Here is a 23413-nt window from a genome sequence, read left to right on the forward strand (position 1 = left end):
AAACACATGTATTTTGTATATCCTTGCTGCAGTCCCATTAAAAGGGCAACTACCTTCAAATCACCACAGAGGTGCCAGCTGTACTTGTTATACTCAATGGAATTCAGTAGCTGCCTTAAGTTATCGTATGTCTCTTTCATGTGGACAGCATACGCTACTGGAATAGATGGAAGAATGTTTCCATTGTGCAAAAGCACAGCCTTGAGACTCAGTTTCGAAGAGTCCACAAATAGTCTCCATTCTTGTGGGTCATGAGTGATTTTTAAAGCATTCATGAGGCCCTCAATATCGGAACAGAATATCAGATTACTTTCCTTTCTGAAGAAAGGCTCCAATTGCTGGTGGCGCTTTCGATATGCAGTAATTGTGACATCTTCTAGAAGATTCCATTGTTGGAGTCTTGATCCTAGCAATTCTGCCTTGTTCTTTGATAAGTCCAAATCACGAATCAGGTCATTTAGTTCTTCCTGTGTTATTCTGTGTGGGGTTGATGATGCACCACAGTGAAAATCTGGATCACTGCATGCTGATGGACCAGGAGAAGAACAGGTCGACTCACCTTTGTCTTCGTCAGATGAATCAAGAGAATATTCTGCTGGAGGTTCTGGAATAGGAAGTCCCTCACCATGTGGAACTGGTCTCAATGCAGACGGAATGTTTGGGTAGACTATTCTCGACTTCTTTCGCTTCGTTATTAAGCCGGAAAGAGGAGGAACCAAGCAGACGTAACAGTCATTTAGGTGGTTGCTTGGCTCTCTCCACACCATTGGGACTGCAAACGGCATTGATGACCTTTTGCAATTCAACCACTGTGAAAGCTGTGTTGTACATGTAGCACAGCATATATGCGGAGCCCAAGGCTTGTCTTGGTCACCAACCTTGCATCCGAAGTAAAGATGATATGCCTTCTTCACTTGAGAATTGATACTTTTCTTCTGGTTGGCAAATGTCACTTCCCCACAAATATAGCAAAAATTGTCCGCGGTATTAACACACTTTCGAGGCATTACTGTTCTTTATTGTACGTAAATGGATAAAATAATAAGTTTTATGTAACAGTAGCTTGAACTGTCTCGCACAACGTCTAAAATATTTTAAATGCTGAACCTATCTGATTGGGCTTTATATAGTACACTGCTTACGTCAGCTTCAGCAGCCGCCTGGCATTAGTATAATAGGCCTACACATGTATAGTACACTGCTGACGTCAACTTACTTCAGCAGCCGCATGGCATTAGTATTGCATTGCATCAGAAAATGATGCAATCAACTGTGGATGATGTGAGCATGATGGTATTATGCAATGTTACATCATTATTCCGGATGTTGCTGCAGTCCTACTGGAGAAATTTACACAGTGAAACATAGAAAATGAGGTATATGAATATCTTCAAAACGAGAGCCAATACAAATTTTTCACGGTTATATTCGTGTTCGGCACACCAAAATACTACAGATTAGGGCCTTTTCAAGTCAGTAATGATTTCACTGTTGACCAGTGTTATTGGTTTTTATAAACCCTGATATCTCGGGACCTGGTTAGGTTGATGATTTTTTTACACCCTCATCATAATTGAGATAACCAGGTTTGACTGAAAAAGACTCAAAAAATAAGGTTTTTTTCCTCATAAAGAAATAATTTTAACATAATAGTTGCTGAATGATTTATGATTTCTGTTTTACAAAATTAAGATAACTGACAGCTGGCCAGTAATTCATATATAAAATTTCCATCCATCAAAGTTATAGATATGCAACTGTTAAACAGCTTTAAAATAAAGACTGGTGCAGTGATGAAAACCTGAACTAATGTACAGGTTGGACGGAATTCCGACTTCACCTACCTCCCATAACCTTCCCGTTACTGGTAAAAAAAAGTTCCATAAACTTAGCAAATCGACTGGAATTGTCATTCATAACTGTTTTAGCATTTCCAAATGCTTCCAGAAGAGGGTTCATCTGTAAGAAAAAGAATAAAATAACTATTATTTACACCAAGAACAAGCAAGAGTAGATAATATACACTATATACTATAAAATAACTATTATTTACACAAAGAACAACCAAGAGTAGATAATATACACTATACACTATAAAATAACTATTATTTACACCAAGAACAACCAAGAGTAGATAATATACACTATACACTATAAAATAACTATTATTTACACAAAGAACAACCAAGAGTAGATAATATACACTATACACTATAAAATAACTATTATTTACAAAGAACAACCAAGAGTAGATAATATACACTATACACTATAAAATAACTATTATTTACACAAAGAACAACCAAGAGTAGATAATATACACTATACACTATAAAATAACTATTATTTACATAAAGAACAACCAAGAGTAGATAATATACACTATACACTATAAAATAACTATTATTTACACAAAGAACAACCAAGAGTAGATAATATACACTATACACTATAAAATAACTATTATTTACACAAAGAACAACCAAGAGTAGATAATAGACACTATACACTATAAAATAACTATTATTTACACAAAGAACAACCAAGAGTAGATAATATACACTATACACTATAAAATAACTATTATTTACACAAAGAACAACCAAGAGTAGATAATATACACTATACACCATAAAATAACTATTATTTACACAAAGAACAACCAAGAGTAGATAATATACACTATACACTATAAAATAACTATTATTTACACAAAGAACAAGCAAGAATAGATGATATACACTATACACTATAAAATAACTATCATTTACACAAAGAACAACCAAGAGTAGATAATATACACTATACACTATAAAATAACTATTATTTACACAAAGAACAACCAAGAGTAGATAATATACACTATAAAATGTGTACTTGATTGGTAAAATGCCTTCAGTTCTTTTTAAAAATATATGTGCCAACAGAAAATTAAATTAAACTTTTTGCTTGTCCATTCAAATTTTTGCTTTCTGCTAAATGTCTTAAGTAAGTGACATATAAGAGTTATCTTATCTTAGGTAAAATCACTTTTTAAAAAAATCAATTTATGCTAAATCTCAATCTTAACATTAAATGACAGGAACTTATCTAACAATGTAGTAACAATGTAGTAACAATATAGTAACATTGAGGGGCAATGACAGAAACTTATCTAACAATGTAGTAACAATATAGTAACATTGAGGGGCAATGACAGAAACTTATTTAACAATGTAGTAACAATATAGTAACACTGAGGGGCAATGACAGAAGCATACTAAAAATGTAGTAACAGTATAGTAACATTGAGAGGCAATGACAGAAACTTATCTAACAACATAGTAAAAAATATAGTAACATTGAGGGGCAATGACAGAAACTTATCTAATAATGTAGTAACAATGTACAGTAAAACCTGTCTTGAGAGACCACTGCTATGAGAGACCACCTGTCATGAGTGACCATGTTCTCTAAGTATAGATTTATTGATTATATAGTGTTATGACCTGTTATGAGATACCACCTGTCATGAGAGACCTTTATGTTTTGGCAGAAGGGGTGGTCTTTCAAGACAGGTTCCACTGTAGTAACAATATAGTAACATTGAGGGGCAATGACAGAAATTTATTTAACAATGTAGTAACAATATAGTAACATTGAGGGGCAATGACAGAAACTTATCTAACAATGCAGTACAGTGGAACCTGCCTTGAAAGACCACCCATTCTGCCAAAACATAAAGGCCTCTCATGACAGGTGGTCTCTCATAGCAGTGGTCTCTCAAGACAGGTTTTACTGTAGCAGATTACATTGAGGGCCAAATTACATCTGGATATCTGCTCACCCATGTAAAAACCAGCTACCCTGGAAAATGAGAAATGGGAACTGTGAATTCTTATTTGCAAAGAAGAAAGTATCAAAACCAGAACTTTGTGAACCAAAGTCTGGCCTGGACAGTGCAGTAGGTTACACACAGACTTTACATATCTGCAGTAAGAGTTTGATCCTGTACCTGGCAGGTACAGTAGTCAGTGATCAAACAGTAAAACAATCATTGGTTTCTTATATTTCAAAGACAAATCAAAATCTGAATGTTGCATTGAATGCACACTGAATCGATACAATTTTTGTTAAACTCTATCCATATATGTACCTTATTTATTTTGCTGTTCAGGTTAGTTTCATCACTACCTGCAACACGGAGAAGATGCTGTACAATGAATTTACAGGACTCTGTTTTTCCTGAGCCACTCTCTCCACTAATTACACAACACTGGGAATCCTGGGCATGGAGTAGAGTTTGATATGCTGACTCAGCAGAAATGTAGATATGTGGGGGAAGTTGGCAAGATGCTTCTCCATTGTGATACTTCATAGAGATCTGTAATGGGAATTTTATCTTAAGTTGTGATACTGCAAAGAATTAATGTGTACAACTTTGTTAATATGATCATAAAAATATATTAAACAGAATAATAATAATAATAATAATAATAATAATAAATACTAGAATTATGTGTTTGTAAAACAGGCCCTGCTTACCAGTTTAGACTTGCACCTACTAGTCTTACATCCTTGGGGAGATGTCTGAAGGTAAGGATTGTCCTAAAAATACTCTAACAACTTAAACTTTTGACACCAAATTCAATAGGTTTCTTTCTTACTAAATATGTGAGACATCCACAAACTTTGGTAATGGCCAATGGTGGATAATTGAAATTTCTGCAAAGAAACCATTTTATTTTTCAGTCACTGTGACCTTTACCTTTGACTTTTTAACTGTGATACCAATAGGGTAACTCTCCCCAGTAGCAAGACAGCTATAAAAATTGGTAATTGCAGATGGACAATGACTTGAGTTATTGTGCAGAAATGTCAATGGTAACTGACAGATGAAAGGACATATAAATGGACTGACATCATAACACTCTGCCTTATGGCCTGTAATGGCAATGTCATCCATGACTATGCCTATCTTGAGATGATGATAAAAAAATTTTACCAAGTTTGACTGTAATCCAACAAAAACTGTTGAGTAGTTGCAACGGACAGATTTTGTGATGGATGGATGGAAGGACATGAGGATTCTTGACCACTGGCCCCTGCTTCTAAAGGGGCAGACACAGGGGTATAAATCTAAATATGATTAAATTATAATTTTAAAATGTTTAAAAGGTATGAATCTGTGAGACTACAAATCACATGACTGATACATAAATGTCAAACATCATACGATGCAAAATTCCATTTATCTTAAAACTCTTCCTATGTAAAATCTTCTCATTTAAAAGTTCTTGATATAAAAATGATTCTAATGTGTACGAGATAATACTGGCAAAAACTGTTTCCAAAATACTGAATCTCTTAATTATGACTGGTATGTGGAAATATTATTATGCAGTTATGTTTCATTCAAATTTAACACACTTTTGTAAATATTATGCAGTTATGTTTCATTTAAATTTAGCACACTTTTGTAAATATCATTATGCAGTTATGTTTCATTCAAATTTAGCACACTTTTGTAAATATCATTATGCAGTTATGTTTCATTCAAATTTAGCACACTTGTAAATATTATGCAGTTATGTTTCATTCAAATTTAGCACACTTGTAAATATTATGCAGTTATGTTTCATTCAAATTTAGCACACTTTTGTAAATATCATTATAGAATAATGTAAAATTCAAATGTACCATGCTTTTAATAAAGGAAAGGAACCCAGATCTGAAGAAAAAAATCATTGGCAGCAGAAATCAGTTGTGCTCTGAGTACAGATTAGAAAATCTTGACTTCCAATTATTGGAAAAATAATACATCAAATAAAAAGTTTCTGATATTTGAAAATGAAATACACTGGGATAGGATTTGATATAATCCAAATGATCTACATTGACTTTTCTTGTGGTTCCATCTGATTGGTATAAGTGATAAATAAAGGTCATAATACTTTGTTTTGGCAATTTAACTTTATACTGTTATCTCTTGGCAACAGATATTTAATCCTACCCCCACCCCTGATTAAAAACAATAAACTTTTTCATCAAATCATGATCTATGTAACTTCTTATATCAATTACAATATTGTATGGACACCAGCTTATAAAGGATGCATGTCCATAGTATACATGTTCATTGGTCATATTATTAATTTTATATCAATTTACTTCTAGATCAACATTGTCTGTTTATAAATGATACACCAATTTCTTGTTAGTTTTTATATCAGTTTACATCTAGATAAAGGACACCTGCTTATAAATTATATATTTTCAATGGTCCATTTGTTAATTTTTTTATAATTTTTATATAATTTTATCTCTAGATAAAGGACACCTGCTTGTAAATGATACCCAAGTCTTATGTTAGTTTTTATATTATTTTTACTGTGGAAAAAGGACACCTGTTTATAAAGGATATATGTTTAAAGGTCATTTTATCTCTTGATAGAGGATTAGTGTTCATGAAGGATACATGACTATGGGACAAGACATGAAGGATACATGACTATGGGACAAGACAGTCAGACTTCACTGTAGTAGTATCAATGAATACTCAAGAATATATGCTTCTCTTGAAGATACAACATTTCTGATAAAGTGTACAATGGACAATATCATTATAAAGATGTTTACCACTTTTCCATAGTATGGCAGGTCCTTAAATGGATTAACAGCAATCAAAACATCACACACCAAAGTCTGTTAAAAGAAGAATACTTGATAATAAGTGTGAAAAATCTTGAAATAAAATCATCAAATATGGTCTTTAGAAGTATTACCTGTTCTACTTGTTACATGTAAAGCAGTTTGGAGGCCTGTCTACAGATCACTGAAGATCTTAATCAAGAGTAACCATTATATAGATCTATCCCTGATGAAAATCATGTTAGGAGACAAGTAAATGAAACTGGTTTAGGAAATATAACCAAGTCTGTGACAGAATGAACTGGTTTAGCTTCATGACAATTCACAAAAAACCTTAATGAGAATCTATCAAAGGAAGTTAGGGTGTATTTGCTTATGAAAAACCTTAATGGGAATCTATCAAAGGAAGTTAGGGTGTATTTGCTTATGAAAAACCTTAATGGGAATCTATCAAAGGGAGTTAGGGCAAATTTGCTAATGAAAACCTTAATGAGAATCTTTCAAGGGGTTTAGGATGTATTTGCTTATGAAAAACCTTAATGGGAATCTATCAAGAGGTTTAAGGTGTATTTGCAAATGAAAAACATTAATCGGAATCCAACAAAGGGTTTAGGGTGTATTTGCTAATGAAAAACTTTAATGAGAATCTATCAAGGGGTTTAGGGTGTATTTGCTAATGAAAAACTTTAATCGGAATCCAACAAAGGGTTTAGGGTGTATTTGCTAATGAAAAACTTTAATGAGAATTTATCAAGGGGTTTAGAGTGTATTTGCTAATGAAAAACCTTAATGAGAACCTATCAAGAGGTTTAGAGTGTATTTGCTAATGAAAAACCTTAATGGGAATCTATCAAGAGGTTTAGGGTGCATTTGCTAATGAAAAACATTATGGTAATCCAACAAAGGGTTTAGGGTGTACTTGCTAATGAAAAACCTTAATGAGAATCCATCAAGAGGTTTTGGGGTTATTTGCTAATGAAAAACATTAATCGGAATCCAACAAAGGGTTTATGGTGTATTTGCTAATGAAAAACTTTAAATGAGAATCTATCAAGGGGTTTAGGGTGCATTTGCTTATGAAAAACCTTAATGGGAATCTATCAAGGGGTTTAGGGTGTATTTGCTTATGAAAAACCTTAATGAGAACCTATCAAGAGGTTTAGGGGGTATTTGCTAATGAAAAACATTAATCGGAATCCAACAAAGGGTTTAGGGTGTATTTGCTAATGAAAAACTTTAAATGAGAATCTATCAAGGGGTTTAGGGTGTATTTGCTTATGAAAAACCTTAATGGGAATCTATCAAGGGGTTTAGGGTGTATTTGCTTATGAAAAACCTTAATGAGAACATGTCAAGAGGTTTAGGGTGTATTTGCTAATGAAAATCCTTAATGGGAATCTATCAAGAGGTTTAAGGTGTATTTGCTAATGAAAAACATTAATCGGAATCCAACAAAGGGTTTAGGGTGTATTTGCTTATGAAAAACCTTAATGAGAACCTATCAAGTGGTTTAGTGTGTTTTTGCTAATGAAAAACCTTAATGGGAATCTATCAAGGGGTTTAGGGTGTATTTGCTTATGAAAAACCTTAATGAGAACCTATCAAAGGGAGTTAGGGCAAATTTGCTAATGGAAAACCTTAATGAGAATCTATCAAAGGAAGTTAGGGCAAATTTGCTAATGGAAAACCTTAATGAGAATCTATCAAAGGGAGTTTTGGCAAATTTGCAAATGGAAAACCTTAATGAGAATCTATCAAGGGATTTAGGGTGTATTTGCTTATGAAAATTCCTTAATGGGAATCTGTCAAAGGGTTTATGGTGCATTTGCTTATGAAAAACCTTAATGAGAATCTAACGAGGGAATTAGGGTATAGTTGCTAATGGAAAACCTTACCCGGCTGTACTTTTTCCATCGTATACTCTGGAAAAGCATGGAATACGATGGAAAAACATGGAAAACCCTGGAAAACGATGGAAAAATTAAATATTCTGCAGAATTTAGCATGGAAACCCTGGACACTGTGCATGGAAAATGCTGGACATGCCTGGAAAATGCTGGACATTTTGGACTTTGAAATTTTTCAGCATGGAAAACCCTGGAAAACGATGGACATTTTGGACTTTGAATTTTTTCAGCATGGAAAACCCTGGAAAATGATGGACATTTTGGACTGAATTTTTTTCAGCATGGAAAACCCTGGAAAAGCATGGACAGTTTAGACTTAGAATTTTTTGGATAAATTTCAGCATGGAAAACCCTGGAAAAGGATGGACAGTTTGGACTTAGAATTTTTTGGATAAATTTCAGCATGGAAAATCCTGGAAAAGAACTTAGTCAATTTTCAAGATTGGTACTAAGAATTATTTTTAATTACCTAAAGAAAGAGCAATCATGACTAAACTGCGCTGTAACACAGATTTTTGAACTTGAAACTAAACTATTATTTCAAACCTATGATAAATATATACTGAGAAATAGAGGACACAAGTCAAATAAACAAACTAAACCATACACACACACACACTTGACCCCTGCTTTAAAAAAACAAACCACAAGTGTTGAAGTAGTACATCATTTATTGTATGTACCACATATGTAATTAAATGTTCATTATCAAAAGAACATCACTATACAAAAATGTTGGCGTAACACATACTATACATGTATGAAAAGATATCCTGAAAAATTAGTTAAATCCTGACCAGAAATTATCTGGTGCATATAAAATCATAAATATGTCCAAATCTGTTCACCACATGAGCTTGACACTACAGTGTATAAGTATGAAATTCTGCTGTGCAATGGTGAGAGCCATTTTAGTCCTTTTCATGATGATTGGGGAGAACAGTACCATAAATGGCATTTCCAATTTCAACAACAATAATAGGTTCTTGAAGACACTCGATCCTATTTTTGATGCCGAAAGGAAGTCTTCTTTCTTGTCAGAGCCAACTTCATTCCAAAGAGATGTTTGCTCATAATTATTAGTTATGTACACCTTGTACAGCCCCAAGTTTCACACATTTCTTCTTCATCGGAGTACAATTTTTTGCAGATCTCACAATAAAAATTGTATTTGAGATACTCCTTACTGAATTCACATTTTTCCTTCAAATCTTTGACAGTTGTCAATCCTGTGTTTGCTGAAGGAAGATGCAACTGAATTAAGTCCAAAAAGTCACATATTTTGCATCTGACAAATTATGTCTTGTTGGCAAAGCCCCAAGGACAATAACATGTTCAGACTTTGTGATTTCACTACAATATATATGACATAAAGTGGGGGGTCTGTGACATGGGATGGGTAAGACTGAGTTGCTTCATTCACCTGATGATACTGTTCATCGTCTGAACTTGATTAAAACTCTATACTTTCTTCTGAGTCAGATGAAAAACTCATGTCATTGTCACCATATCTAGTTGGTTCATCTGTTGATATTCTCATTATATTTGAATAGTATTATGTACAGTCACCAATTTCATAATATCCAAGACCAACAGAACTGGATTCACCTAGATCAACAACACTGTAATGAGAAATACAAATTTTAGTGAACATGTATAATTCATATTAAAATCTTAACATTCAAACATTATTGTTTTGTTGTGGGAATTTAATATGTACAGTTAATATTACACTGTTACAGTAGTTTAGTTCAACAAATTCAATGTTAATGCATGCATCATTTAAACATGGGTAATGCAAACATGATACACAATGAATGCATGTAAATGACAAGTAATTGATACACAATAATATACTCAATCATACAAAGTACATGTGATACAACATACACTTCATAAATTTATGTGATGTTTTCAGAAACACAACTCAAGTTTCATAATGTTTTAGGGCGTTATAAGAAAAATGAAAGCAAAAATTATACTTAACATTTTAAATAATTAAAAACTGAAGTATGATTAAATGACAATGCATAACAATAAATTATTATATCTTGTTCTGCAAGAATCAATACTGATCAGATATTTCCTGGAATTTCTGTAATTGGCTGATTTGGTTGAATATGGTGTACATTGTTCATATATTGTGTATGGTGTGTTGGATAACCCATACAGAGTGAATGTTCTGTTCAAACACGTACATTGAATATTCTGTCTGTAAATACTGAATGATTTCACCATATACTCAGATTTTGTTGAACTCTGAAAATTCCACTTAGTGTTGTATAGTGAAATTTGTTTATTCCTTAAATTATTGATATGGTAATGAAACTGTGTTTAAGATATGAGCCACGTTAAGCTGTGAATGTACTAGGTAAGAACAAATGCATAAAGAATAATGCTTATCTTCACACAAATAAACAATGTTGTGGGAGACAGCTGCAGACATTATTTAAATTGTAAAAAAACTCTATTACTCCTGGAATTACCATTGTTTTCTCTTCCTCCAGTACATGGTGCTTTTAGGAATGGACTTTGTGGAATTAACTTCAAACTGCTTATATATTTTGTCCTGAATGCCAGTACCTGTAATACACAAACAGCATTAAAACATTTACAGACTGTACAGTCAGACTGATTAAAACATTAACATATCGTTCAAAAATCATCTTCATGGTAAAACTTGTGTACATTTTAATCTTGCTAAGATTAATGTGAAATTTTTCAAAATTTCTTTTTCCAGGACTTAAGTTATTTAAGTTATGATTTTACTTATATATGTAGCAGTCTGAAAATTTAGCAGTAACCTAAAGACCTTTTTGGACTAGACCTACAAATACTCAAGAAATTCACAACTTTATCATAATACCAGAGCAGTCCCTGTTTGGGCTTACATGTATCACTGGAGTTAACATTTCCAAGACTGACAATTACAAGGTTATGGCTGTTAAAATAAAATTGCACAAATTAGGTTGCTTTGAAAGTTATATATATATATATATATATATATATATATATATATATATATATATATATATATATATATATATATATATATATATATATATATATATATATATATATATATACATGTATATATATATATATATATTGAAAAACAAAAATACCTACTCTAATTTTAAAACTGGTGCAAAAGGAAACTTGTTTTTGACCTTGTATATCTTTTCACATTTATTGAAATACTTGCTTACAATTTAATTACCAGTCATACATATATAGTGTTGGGCAGTTAATCATATAGTCAGTTTATACTTGGGCAAATGAGATAAAGTCGAGACTCCGTTTATTTCATACTCACCTATAATATTTGGGTGTCCAATTTGTGTTGTCTTTCTATTTGTGTTCCACACCTCGACACAATATTGCCTCTTGGTCGTAAACTTTGTCTTCTAAAACCACTTTACTGTAAACCAATCATTCCCCAACATATCCAAATCACGGCGTTGGTATCCGATGTATACATATTAACTCTTTAGATAAATCATAAATCAAAAGAGAACAAAATGTCTGATTTTTCTGTCAAGTATTCGCCTTCATGTATTGGAGTCACGTTTTTGTCACGCAGAAATAGCCGAAGTTGTTCTGTATGATGATGGTTGATGAAGCTGACTATGATGGGATATAAAATTATGAACTTATTTTTTTTAACCAATTACTACATTGAAAAAGCCGGCATATTTCAATTTCATGCATTAGAACCAAATTTTCTGTAAAAAGAAAAAAAAAAAAAAACCCTTTCTGTAAATTTTGGTTCCAAATTGGGCACCGTAACACACTTTGGATAACCAGTCTAGAATTTGGGCACAATTTTCGATTGGAGTGTCATTGAAATTATACAATATAAAATATCCCAGGATTTTAAGATGACCACTGAACCAGAAATATCCCTGGTCCTATGGGTGAATGATCATCCCATTCAGGGAGGCATAATCTGTATGGCTGATGTACACTCTCCACGAAAAGAAATGATGGAATATCGCACAGGAGAGAAAGTGATGGCGGTTTGTCGTGGATTCAAGGGATAACATGAGTGTATTATTGCGAAAATTGCAGGTAAGTCATTACTCAGTCCAAATGTAGCAAAATTATTTGCACGGCCACCAAGTACCTTAGCTGCGAAAGACTTCGCGTGACGTAAATTTATGGAAAGCTATTACGAAATATATCCTATGGAACAATTTCTTTTTTTTATGCTGTTTGAAGACTGATAAATTAAACGTCAAACTTGTAAGGATATTGAAAGGTATGTGTTATGTTTTAAGCTTTGTTTACATAATTGGCAACATTTTTTACTTATCCTAATGCACAATGACCAGCCATCTCATGGCTGTCTTTCAAAAAGTTGGTACGTGCCGGCCTTGTGAATATACATTTCCAAATTGTAAATTTCACTTTAAATTTTATTCACCCATGATATTATTAATGATCTGACTGGTATTTGTATTTTTTACATTTTCGTTATTATTTTCCAGACAATGTGCTATTTGTAGCAATAAATTATATTTGTTTTAATTAATTTTAGACTGACTAGGAAATATACCGGTAGATTTCTTTTCCAATTAATCTTCAATTCAGATTATGGCTTGTTTCTGTCTATCCAATTTATATTCAGCCATTTCAGTAATATTTAATAGTAACTTATTGTATAATTAATAAGAATGTACAGTTGTAAACTGTTGGAAATGATTATCAATTTTCCTCACCAAAAATACTTGTTTAGTTTGTGTCCTTTAATTTCAGAAAAAAGTTGCAAGGCACAGGTATGTAAACAACTTGATGGCGACAGCTTCACTGAAATTCTTCGATCTTTTAATCTGAATTAAGCAAGCAAGAGGTAATACAACATTTGTTTCAAATTCCAATGTCTAGAACATTAGCTGTAACCTGGAGTTGTCTATGCAGATAAGTAAATAAATCAGAAACTTAGTGCATATGAATAATCATGGTGAAAATTTGGATTAAATTTTTTTTCACACCCAGCATGAGGCAGAAATATGTGAAATTTTGGATTTTAACAAAGCTGCTAAATAAATATTCAGAATGCTGTACAGCTCTGGTGAATATATTGGCAAGACGCTAACTGGGGCAAGAGCCAATAATAAGTACACACAAGGCCACCTCTGCAAGACCAGTCCAGAATTCAAATAATTTATGGTATATTTTAAATTATTAACCATGCGTTTTAAACTTTGTTACCCTATGACAAAATATATGCCAAATTGTAACAAAATTTTTTTATGAACCAAGGCTGGAACATTATTATGAAATTTAAACATATACACAACTACTACTTGAAACATTATAGTGTAGACAGGCAATATTCAAATGGACAATGTAAATCTACTTTCAGTTTAAATGGTATAATCACAACTGCATGTATATGGTAGCCAGTTTGTGTGTGTGTGATTCAGATATTTAGTAACGTAGCTTTAACAAATATTTAGTCACATCACTACGATGTCTGCAGTGTGGCAATTTATAGTGATATCTAGCACTGGGATATCATGCCACAGACATGTAGCATAATGTCTCCCACCCATTCACATTATCTTGACACCAGGTTGACCAGTACTTACACTAACCTCTTAACAGTTTACCTTATAGAGCATAATTACAAAGTGCAGCATGCTATAAATAGAGCACCTGTTACCTATTCGACTCCATACGCATAGGCCTGCCTGTTAACTGTTAAGCAATGTAGTGTATTTTACGTTAAACAGCAATTGTAACCATTTTACATTTTTGGTACACATCTATTATGTGTGGAAAAATTTAAGATTAAAAGTCTGATTGTTATAGCTGCATAATTATTTTTCACTGAAATTTTTTTTACATGCTTTAAAATCTTGAGAGGACTCATTCACTGTCATGTCAGTGAGGCCACATGACCAATCGTAGCTGCCATTTCTCACACTTGAAATTTACAATTTGTCGTCTGCATCTACATCACTAAGTCATCTGAATTTGATAATTTATGAAAACTAATTGCTGCCTGCATCAATATCAGAGCCTTTACCTAAGTTATTGAATCTTTCGTAGTTGTGATTCTAATCATGAAAACTTCGTAAGTATTGAATGAAATCCGCGACCTCCATTTTGGAGAGTGGAGATTATGACCCAGTTACTTTAAATAGCAGATATCGACCAGGGCATAAACAATGACCACGTGATCTGATGTAATTGTCATTCACAGAAATGAATGTAGTATCTAAATGGGGGTTTTCCCCAAAGGTGGCACTATGAAAACTGGCTTAAAATGGCTGATGTTTACAGCAGGCATCAAAAGGCGCTTCCACGTGAATGGAGTAGAGGCGTCAAAAGACACTTGCATGAGGTAAAGGGTTAATGCTGAGCACAGGTTTTTAAGCCTATTAAGTTAGTCATCAAGCCAAGTGCCTCATTACAATTACCAACCTCAGGGATTGTAAAAGTACTGTAATTGCATGAAATGTTTCAGGCATAACTCTCATTCTCTCACTCCCCCCTCTCTCTCTCTCTCTCTCTCTCTCTCTCTCTCTCTCTCTCTCTCTCTCTCTCTCTCTATATATATATATATATATATATGGGATTGAAATAAATTTGAAATCTTGCTTGATTCTATTCATTAATATACAATGATTTGTATTTCAGAAATCATCAAGGAGAAGTATAACATTGGGGAGGTGATGGCGAGGCAGAAGCTTTGCGATTTGGTTAAACCATCAAGAGTACCATCACTTCCACAGACTCCAGTGGTGACAACAGAAAAATAAGAAATGTGGTGAATGAACTATGAAACAACATGTGTAAAAAAAAAATATTTTAAATTTTTTTAATTAAAATTGAGATAGAAATTAACGTGAATTTCTGTTATTTTGTTAAGATTGCTTCAGAATAAATTCAAACTATAACTAGAGTAAGAGAACATATTTTTAGAAACTCAGATGATGTTAAGAAGCCAGTAATCTGGATTTTATGACACACCAATAGAAGTGTAGCGACATTTATGACAACTTAAGCCATGTTGTCTACTGAATACTAGTGCACACCCTATTAAGCTACCAGTGACAAGTATAGTTTTTAATTTTTGTTTCCTTGTTTAAAAGTTACTAAACATCACAGTCAATACAAGGAGTTGGTTGGGGTAATTTGGATCATGTTCTTCTTGAAATTATCATCAAATAAAAGTTGCATCACTGTTAAAAATCTCGTTTTCATAAAATATTTCAACAATTTTCAGTAAATTTGAGTGTTGTCCAGGGTTTTCCAGCCTACCCTGGATAAAGACTGGAATATTAGTCCAAATGCTCCATCATTTTCCATGTTAGAATTGTCCAGGGTTTTCCATTGTTTTCCATGCTAGAATTGTCCAGGGTTTTCCAGCCTACCCTGGACATAGCCTGGAATATAGTCCAAATACTCCAGCGTTTTCCATGCTAGAATTTTCCAGCATTTTCCATGCTAGAATTGTCCAGGGTTTTCCAGCCTACCCTGGACATAGCCTGGAATATTTGTCCAAATACTCCAGTGTTTTCCATGCTAGAATTTTCCAGCATTTTCCATGCTAGAATTGTCCAGGGTTTTCCAGCCTACCCTGGACAGAGGCTGGAATATTTGTCCAAATACTCCAGCATTTTCCATGCTAGAATTTTCCAGCGTTTTCCATGCTAGAATTTTCCAGGGTTTTCCAGCCTACCCTGGACATAGGCTGGAATATTAGTCCAAATACTCCAGCGTTTTCCATGCTAGAATTTTCCAACATTTTCCATGCTAGAATTGTCCAGGGTTTTCCAGCCTACCCTGGACATAGCCTGGAATAATAGTCCAAATACTCCAGCGTTTTCCATGCTAGAATTGTCCAGCATTTTCCATGCAAGAATTGTTCAGGGTTTTCCAGCGTTTTCCATCGTTTTTAATGGAATATGATGGACATTCTACAGCCGGGCAATGAGAATCTATCAAAGGGAGTTAGGGCAAATTTGCTAATGGAAAACCTTAATGAGAATCTATCAAAGGGAGTTAGGGAAACTTTACTAATGGAAAACCTTAATGAGAATCTATCAAGGGGTTTAGTGTGTATTTGCTAATGGAAAACCTTAATGAGAATCTATCAAAGGATTTAGGGTGTATTTGCTTATGAAAAACCTTAATGAGAATCCATCAATGGGTTTAGGGTGTATTTGCTAATGGAAAACCTTAATAAGAATCTATCAAGGGGTTTAGGGTGTATTTGCTAATGAAAAACCTTAATGAGAATCTATCAATGGAAGTTAGGGCAAATTTTCTATGAAAACCTTAATGAGAATCTATCAAAGGGAGGTAGGGCAAATTTGTTAATGGAAAACCTTAATGAGAATCTATCAAGGGATTTAGGGTGTATTTGCTAATGAAAAACCTTAATGAGAATCTATCAAAGGAAGTTAGGGCAAATTTTCTATGAAAACCTTAATGAGAATCTATCAAAGGGAGGTAGGGCAAATTTGCTAATGGAAAACCTTATTCAGAACCTTAACAAACAACCACTAACAAAACAAATGATTTATATGTCTGATTTTCATATTAATGTAGACTTGACAATGATTTGTTATCTCCACTTAAATCCAAAAGTAAATAGGCTGCTTACATTAGTTACCTCCTACAGCATGCAGTAGTGTACTAGGGACCTAATGTACAACATGCTGTAGGGTACTTGAGACCTGTTGTACAACATTCTATAGGGTACTAAGGAGCTATTGTACAACATGCAGTAGGGTACTAGGGACCTATTGTACAAGATGCAGTAGGGTAATAGGGAGCTATTATACAACATGCTTAGGGTACTAGGGACCTATTGTACAAAATGCAGTAGGGTACTAGGGACCTATTGTACAAGATGCAGTAGGGTAATAGGGACCTATTGTACAACATGCTCTAAGGTAATAGGGAGCTATTGTACAACATGCTTAGGGTACTAGGGACCTATTGTACAACATGCTCTAAGGTAATAGGGAGCTATTATACAACATGCTTAGGGTACTAGGGACCTATTGTACAAGATGCAGTAGGGTAATAGGGAGCTATTATACAACATGCTTAGGGTACTAGGGACCTATTGTACAAAATGCAGTAGGGTACTAGGGACCTATTGTACAAGATGCAGTAGGGTAATAGGGACCTATTGTACAACATGCTCTAAGGTAATAGGGAGCTATTGTACAACATGCTTAGGGTACTAGGGACCTATTGTACAACATGCAGTAGGGTACTAGGACTAATGGTACAACATGCTGTAGGGTACTAGGAAACTATTATATAACATGACACAATCAAAAAATGTTAATTTAAAACCTTGCTAAGCATGTTAAAAATACTTATATAATCTGACCTTGCTAAGTATGTTGACCTTGCGTGTTAATAATACTTATATAAATCTGACCTTGCTAAGCATGTTGACCTTCTTAAGCATGTTAATAATAATACTTACATAATCTGACCATGCTAAGAATGCTGACCTTGTTAAGGACATTGACCTTGTTAAGGTTGCTGACCTTATTAAGGATGTTGATCTTGCTAAGTATGTTGACCTTGCTTAGCATCTTAATAATACTTACATAATCTGACCTGCTAAGAATGTTGACCTTGTTAAGGACATTGACCTTGTTAAGGATACTGACCTTGTTAAGGATGTTAACCTTTTAAAGGTTGCTGACCTTGTTAAGGCTGTTGACCTTGCTAAGTATGTTGATCTTGCTAAGCATGTTAATAATACTTAGATAATCTGACCTTGCTAAATATGTTGACCTTGCTAAGCATGTTATAATAATGCTTACAAAATCTGACCTGCTAAGAATGTTGACCTTGTTAAGGACATTGACCTTGTTATAGATGTTGACCTTGTTAAGGTTGCTGACCTTGTTAAGGATGTTGACCTTATTTATGATGTTGACCTTGTTAAGGGTGTTGACTTGGTTAAGAACAGTGACCTTGTTAAGGATGTTGACCTCGTTAAAGACACTGACCTTGTTAAGGATGCTGACCTTGTTAAAGTTGTTGACCTTGTTAAGGCTGTTGACCTTGCTAAGTTTGTTAATGGTACAAAAATTTGACAATGCTAAGCATTAGAGCTAGGCACTGTGAACAATTTTGTACCACGTCATACCAAGGTATTTCTCAACTTACCACATTAAGTACCATGGTATACTGCAAGAGTTGTTATCACCGGGGGCGGATGTGGGAGATAAGCACCCTCTTCCCTTGGAAAAACCCCAATGGCCTGCATCTGATAGAGCCTCTGACAACCAAATCCAGCTCCAGGCCTTCATGAGTGGCTTAACTAAGCCCAGCTGAACCTGTTTAAACCAACTGGAGAAGGGATGACAGGCGAGTTTCTGGTGCCTCAAAACCAGACACTTCAGGCAGATGGGGCTCGTTAATCTTTGGTGGTCACCCATCTAGGAAACGTTAAACTCTGACTTCAAACCTTTGCTGCCTTGCAACTATACCCTCTCATGGGAAAGGCTAAGGGAGTAAACCCTAACAGAAAATCCGGAGACAGAGTCCCTAAGTTGACTTGGCATTATTTTCAGTGTCAACTCCTGCGACGTCGCTGGTACCATGATGTATCGGCTTGTCCTTTCCCTTGGATCCATCAGCTGCATGGAGAGGGGGATTTAGCTGCATGGGCAACAGCTGATTCTCCACATCACCCTGCCCAGGTTTGCGCCCTGGAGAGGACACTCCAGCTTTGCTTCACAGCATCGACACAACAGGGGAAGCAGCAGCTTATTGGTTATTAGTCATCGCTCAATTGGCGTAGAGTCAGATGCCAGGGGTTGCTACCGATGGTAGGAGAGACCGACAGGTCTCACTGGACAGCTACCGCTTACCTCAAGCTAGGCTGCCCCCAGACAATAAGGTGCCGTCCCACCACAGTTCGTCTGCTTTACTGTGTGTGTAGAGCTTAAGGTATATAAGTACCTGACAAAGTGGACTCTAACTACTGCACCAAGAAATAACAAACGAAAACCAACAAGGAAACCTCCAATCCTCAAGCTAGGTACCTGGAATGTCTGGACCATGCTGACTGGACTCTCAGATGATCTTCAGGCAATTAGTGATGTTTGAAAGACTTCAGTCATGAACAACAAACTTGCAAGACTCCAGGTCAACATCGCCGCACTACAGAAGACACAGCTACCAGTTTCCGGTTCCCTCAGAAACAAGAACTACATGTTCTTCTGGCAAGGAAAGAGCACTGATGAAGCCAGAGAGTTTGGTGTTGGATTCGCCATCAGGAACTCTCTGCTGGGGATGATAGAACCCTGCCAACAAGGAAACAGAAGACTGCTATCCCTCTGCCTCCACACCACAACCAGGCCTGTCAACCTGATCAGCATTTACACTCCCACACTAAGCACCACCGCATATACCAAGGATGAGTTCTACGACGAGTTAAACTCACTCATCTACAAAATTCCCAATGAGGAGAACTTGATATTACTGGGCGACTTCAACACTAGGGTGGGTGCCGACCATGATGCTTGGCCTTCCTGTCTTGGCAGGTTTGGCATTGGGAAGATGAATGAGAACATGCAGCAACTCCTAGAAATGTGCTTGTACCACGACCTCAGCATCATAATTCATTCTTTCAGACAAAGCCACAGCATAAAGTGTCTTGAAGGCTTTCCCAGTCTGAACACTGGCATCAACTGGACTTGATTATTACGAGACAGTCTGCAATGAAGGGTGTGCTACTTACACATACCTTCCACAGCGCTTGCTGCAACAATGACCACTTGCTGGTGTGCTGCAAAATGAAGCTTCAGCCAAAGAAGATACACTGCTCTAGGAAAGAGGATAAACCATGCATTGACGTGAGCAAGACATTATACCCAGACAAAGCTGAGGAATTCACTTATGCTCTCTCCAAGACATTTGATTCAGAACCTCCCAACTGCAGTGCCAAAGAGCGACGGGATCATATCAGAGAAACTGTGTACAGCACAACCACATGGATCTTCGGTAAGAAGCAGTCAAAGAACAATGACTGGTTTGAGGCTAACTCCACCACACTCATGCCAGCCATAGAAAAGCGTTGCAGTGCTCACATGGAATACAAGCAATCTCCCTGCCACAGAACTCTACAGGCATATAGGTCTACCAGAAGCAAAGTGCAGAGGTTAGCATGGCAGTGCACCAACGAATACTGGCTTCAGTTACATGTATGTCAGAGCATCCAGTCAGCAGCAGATATCGGATACATCAGAGGCATGTATGATGGCATAAAGAAAGCAATGGGTCCCACAAAGAAAGTGACAGCACCACTAAAGTCTGCCGCAGGTGATACCATCCACAACAAGTGCAAGAAGATGGAGCACTGGGTGGAATACTACTCTGAACTGTACTCCAGAAAGAACCACGTGACCAACTATGCCATCAACACCATTGAAAACCTCCTGCTCATGGTCGAACTGGACGAGAAACCTACTGTGGCAGAACTAAAGAAGGCCTTAGAGAAACTGTGCTTAGGTAAAGCCCCAGGGAAGGATGGCATTCCAGAAGAAGTCATCAAGTGCAGCTGCAGTGTGCTGCTCAAACACCTGCATGACCTCCTCTGCCAGTGCTGGGATGAGGGTGCAGTGCCTCAGGACATGAGAGATGCCAACATCGTAACCCTGTACAAGAACAAAGGCGACAGAAGTGACTGCAACAACTACAGGGGTATATCCCTTCTCAGCATCATGGGTAAAGTCTTCACATGCGTCATCCTGAACAGACTGCAGATGCTTGCTGACAGAGTGTATGCAGAGTCGCAATGCGGGTTCCGCACAGACAGGTCCACAATGGACATGATCTTCTCCATCAGGCAACTGCAGAAGAAATGCAGAGAACAACACAGACCCCTCTTCCTGGCTTTTATAGACCTCACCAAGGCGTTCGATCTGGTCAGCAGAGACTCTTCACAATCCTGGCGAAGGTTGGATGCCCTCCAAAGCTGCTAAGCATGATTCAGTCCTTCTACTATGACATGAAAGGCACAGTGCAGTATGATGGCTCAATGTCCGACCCCTTCAACATCTGCAGCGGAGTTAAACAGGGCAGCGTCCTTGCCACCACGCTCTTCGGCATCTTCGTTGCTGTCCTGCTCAAGCATGCCTTTGGGGTGTCCAAAGAAGGGATCTACCTGCACACACATTTAGACAGCAGACGGTTCAACCTGGCATGACTGAAGGCAAAGAGCAAAGTGCAAGAAGCAACCATCAGGGACATGCTCTTCGCAGACAATGCTGCCCTAGCCACTCACACAGAAGCTGAGCTACAGCACCCGATGGACCACTTTGCTATGCTTGCAATGAGTCTGGGTTGACCATCAGCCCAAAGAAAACAAACGTGATGGCTCAGAATGCGGAGCCCCCAAGCATCATCAACAACTATGAACTTGAGGTGGTCAGTCAGTTCATTTTCCAGCGACTCTACCATCACCAACAACCTATCGCTCAATGCTGCGCTCAACAAGCAGATTGGAAAGGCATCAAAAACTCTCTCCAGGTTGTCACAGAGTGCATGGAACAACAGCATGCTGACCATGAACACTAAGATCTCTGTGTATCATGCCTGTGTGTTAAGAACTCTCCTGTATGCCAGTGAAACCTTGACTCTGTATGCCTCACAAGAGAAAAGACTGAGCACCTTTCACATACGATGTCTCTGACGCATTCTTGGGATCACCTGGAGTGATTGAGTAGCAAAGAATGAGATGCTTGAACGTGCCAAGATTCCCAGCATGGCCACACTCCTCCGCCAACATCGCATCAGATGGCTGGTCCATGTACGTCAGATGGGTGACGGATGGATCCCCAAAGACCTTTATTCGGAACTTGCCTCTGGCAAAAGGTCAATTGGATGACCACATCTCTGCTTCAAGGATGTCTGCAAGTGTGACATGAAAGCCCTCGACATCCATGTCAACACCTGGGAAGAGCTCGCTCTAGACAGGCCCAGCTGGCAACACACTCTGATCAATGGTTTGAAAGCTGGCGAGGACAAGCTATGCTTGCTAGCTGATGAAAAGCGATCTCAGAAGAAGAAGAAGCAGCTACAATACACATCAGACCCAACCTTCAAGTGCAGCAAGGACTGCCACTCCCATGTTGGGCTCCATAGCCACAGCAGACCACCAACTGGGACATCTCTCATGGGCGCACTTCCATCATCTCTCAAGAGTAATGAATGCCAACAACAATACTGCAATTATATTAGTGACCAACAATTCAATGTCTTGGGGCAGGGGCCTACCTTTTTTGTTTATTTCCATCTGTCAATAACTGGGGGAAAATACCTTGGTCTGATTTGTAATAAAAAAAACCACCATATTATATCCATGACATTAATAGGAAAAAAATAACACCATACTATATCCATGATATTAATAGGAAAAAAATAACATCATACTATATCCATGATATTAATAGGAAAAAAATAACACCATATTATATCCATGATATTAATAGGAACAAAATAACACCATATTATATCCATGATATTAATAGGAACAAAAATATTAATTATCTTGAGATAAAAAAAAGAAAATACTTCAGCTCAAAAGAAAATATCAGCCCTCCCCCAATAATTCAATAGCAAGTACCTCACTGTAGATATATTTGCAGTGTGTATAGTAATTGTTGTATAAGTTGCAATCTAACAACTGTAACTAAAGTGGGATGAATAGGCTTACACTGTAGCTGATACTATGAAAGACATACAGCTGACAATAGAGATAATATTGATAAAAATATCAAGTGTTGATACCAAAGCCTTCAATTTTCAGGCTACACTATTGATATGATAGGCAGGTTAACTTTGAGTGGGATGCCAACACATCGGAAAGATATTTATCAGAG

At 36.2% G+C, this 23413-nt stretch overlaps 1 protein-coding gene and 1 long non-coding RNA gene across 5 annotated transcripts in view; both read right to left on the minus strand.

Annotated features, from left to right (window-relative positions):
• LOC149798736 (unconventional myosin-XVI-like) overlaps positions 1-23413 on the minus strand; it is a 480183-nt gene that overhangs the window by 390855 nt on the left and 65915 nt on the right. For all 4 annotated transcript variants that reach the window (XM_089957605.1, XM_089957606.1, XM_089957604.1 and 1 more), the window contains exons 11-13: positions 6619-6684; positions 4136-4363; positions 1845-1959 (exon numbers count right to left, since the gene is read on the minus strand). In XM_089957605.1, coding sequence (XP_089813731.1) covers positions 1845-1959; positions 4136-4363; positions 6619-6684 — 409 coding nt within the window. The remainder of the gene's footprint in view (positions 1-1844; positions 1960-4135; positions 4364-6618; positions 6685-23413) is intronic.
• LOC149798740 (uncharacterized) lies at positions 9191-12490 on the minus strand. Its single transcript, XR_016420844.1, has 3 exons — positions 11854-12490; positions 11024-11120; positions 9191-10159 (listed from the first exon to the last, which is right to left on the minus strand). It is a non-coding gene; the product is annotated as an uncharacterized LOC149798740 (long non-coding RNA).

The sequence above is a fragment of the Sinohyriopsis cumingii genome, chromosome 5 (genome assembly GCF_028554795.1).
Source record: "Sinohyriopsis cumingii isolate HCF-2022 chromosome 5, ASM2855479v2, whole genome shotgun sequence".
Lineage (NCBI taxonomy): Eukaryota > Metazoa > Mollusca > Bivalvia > Unionida > Unionidae > Sinohyriopsis > Sinohyriopsis cumingii.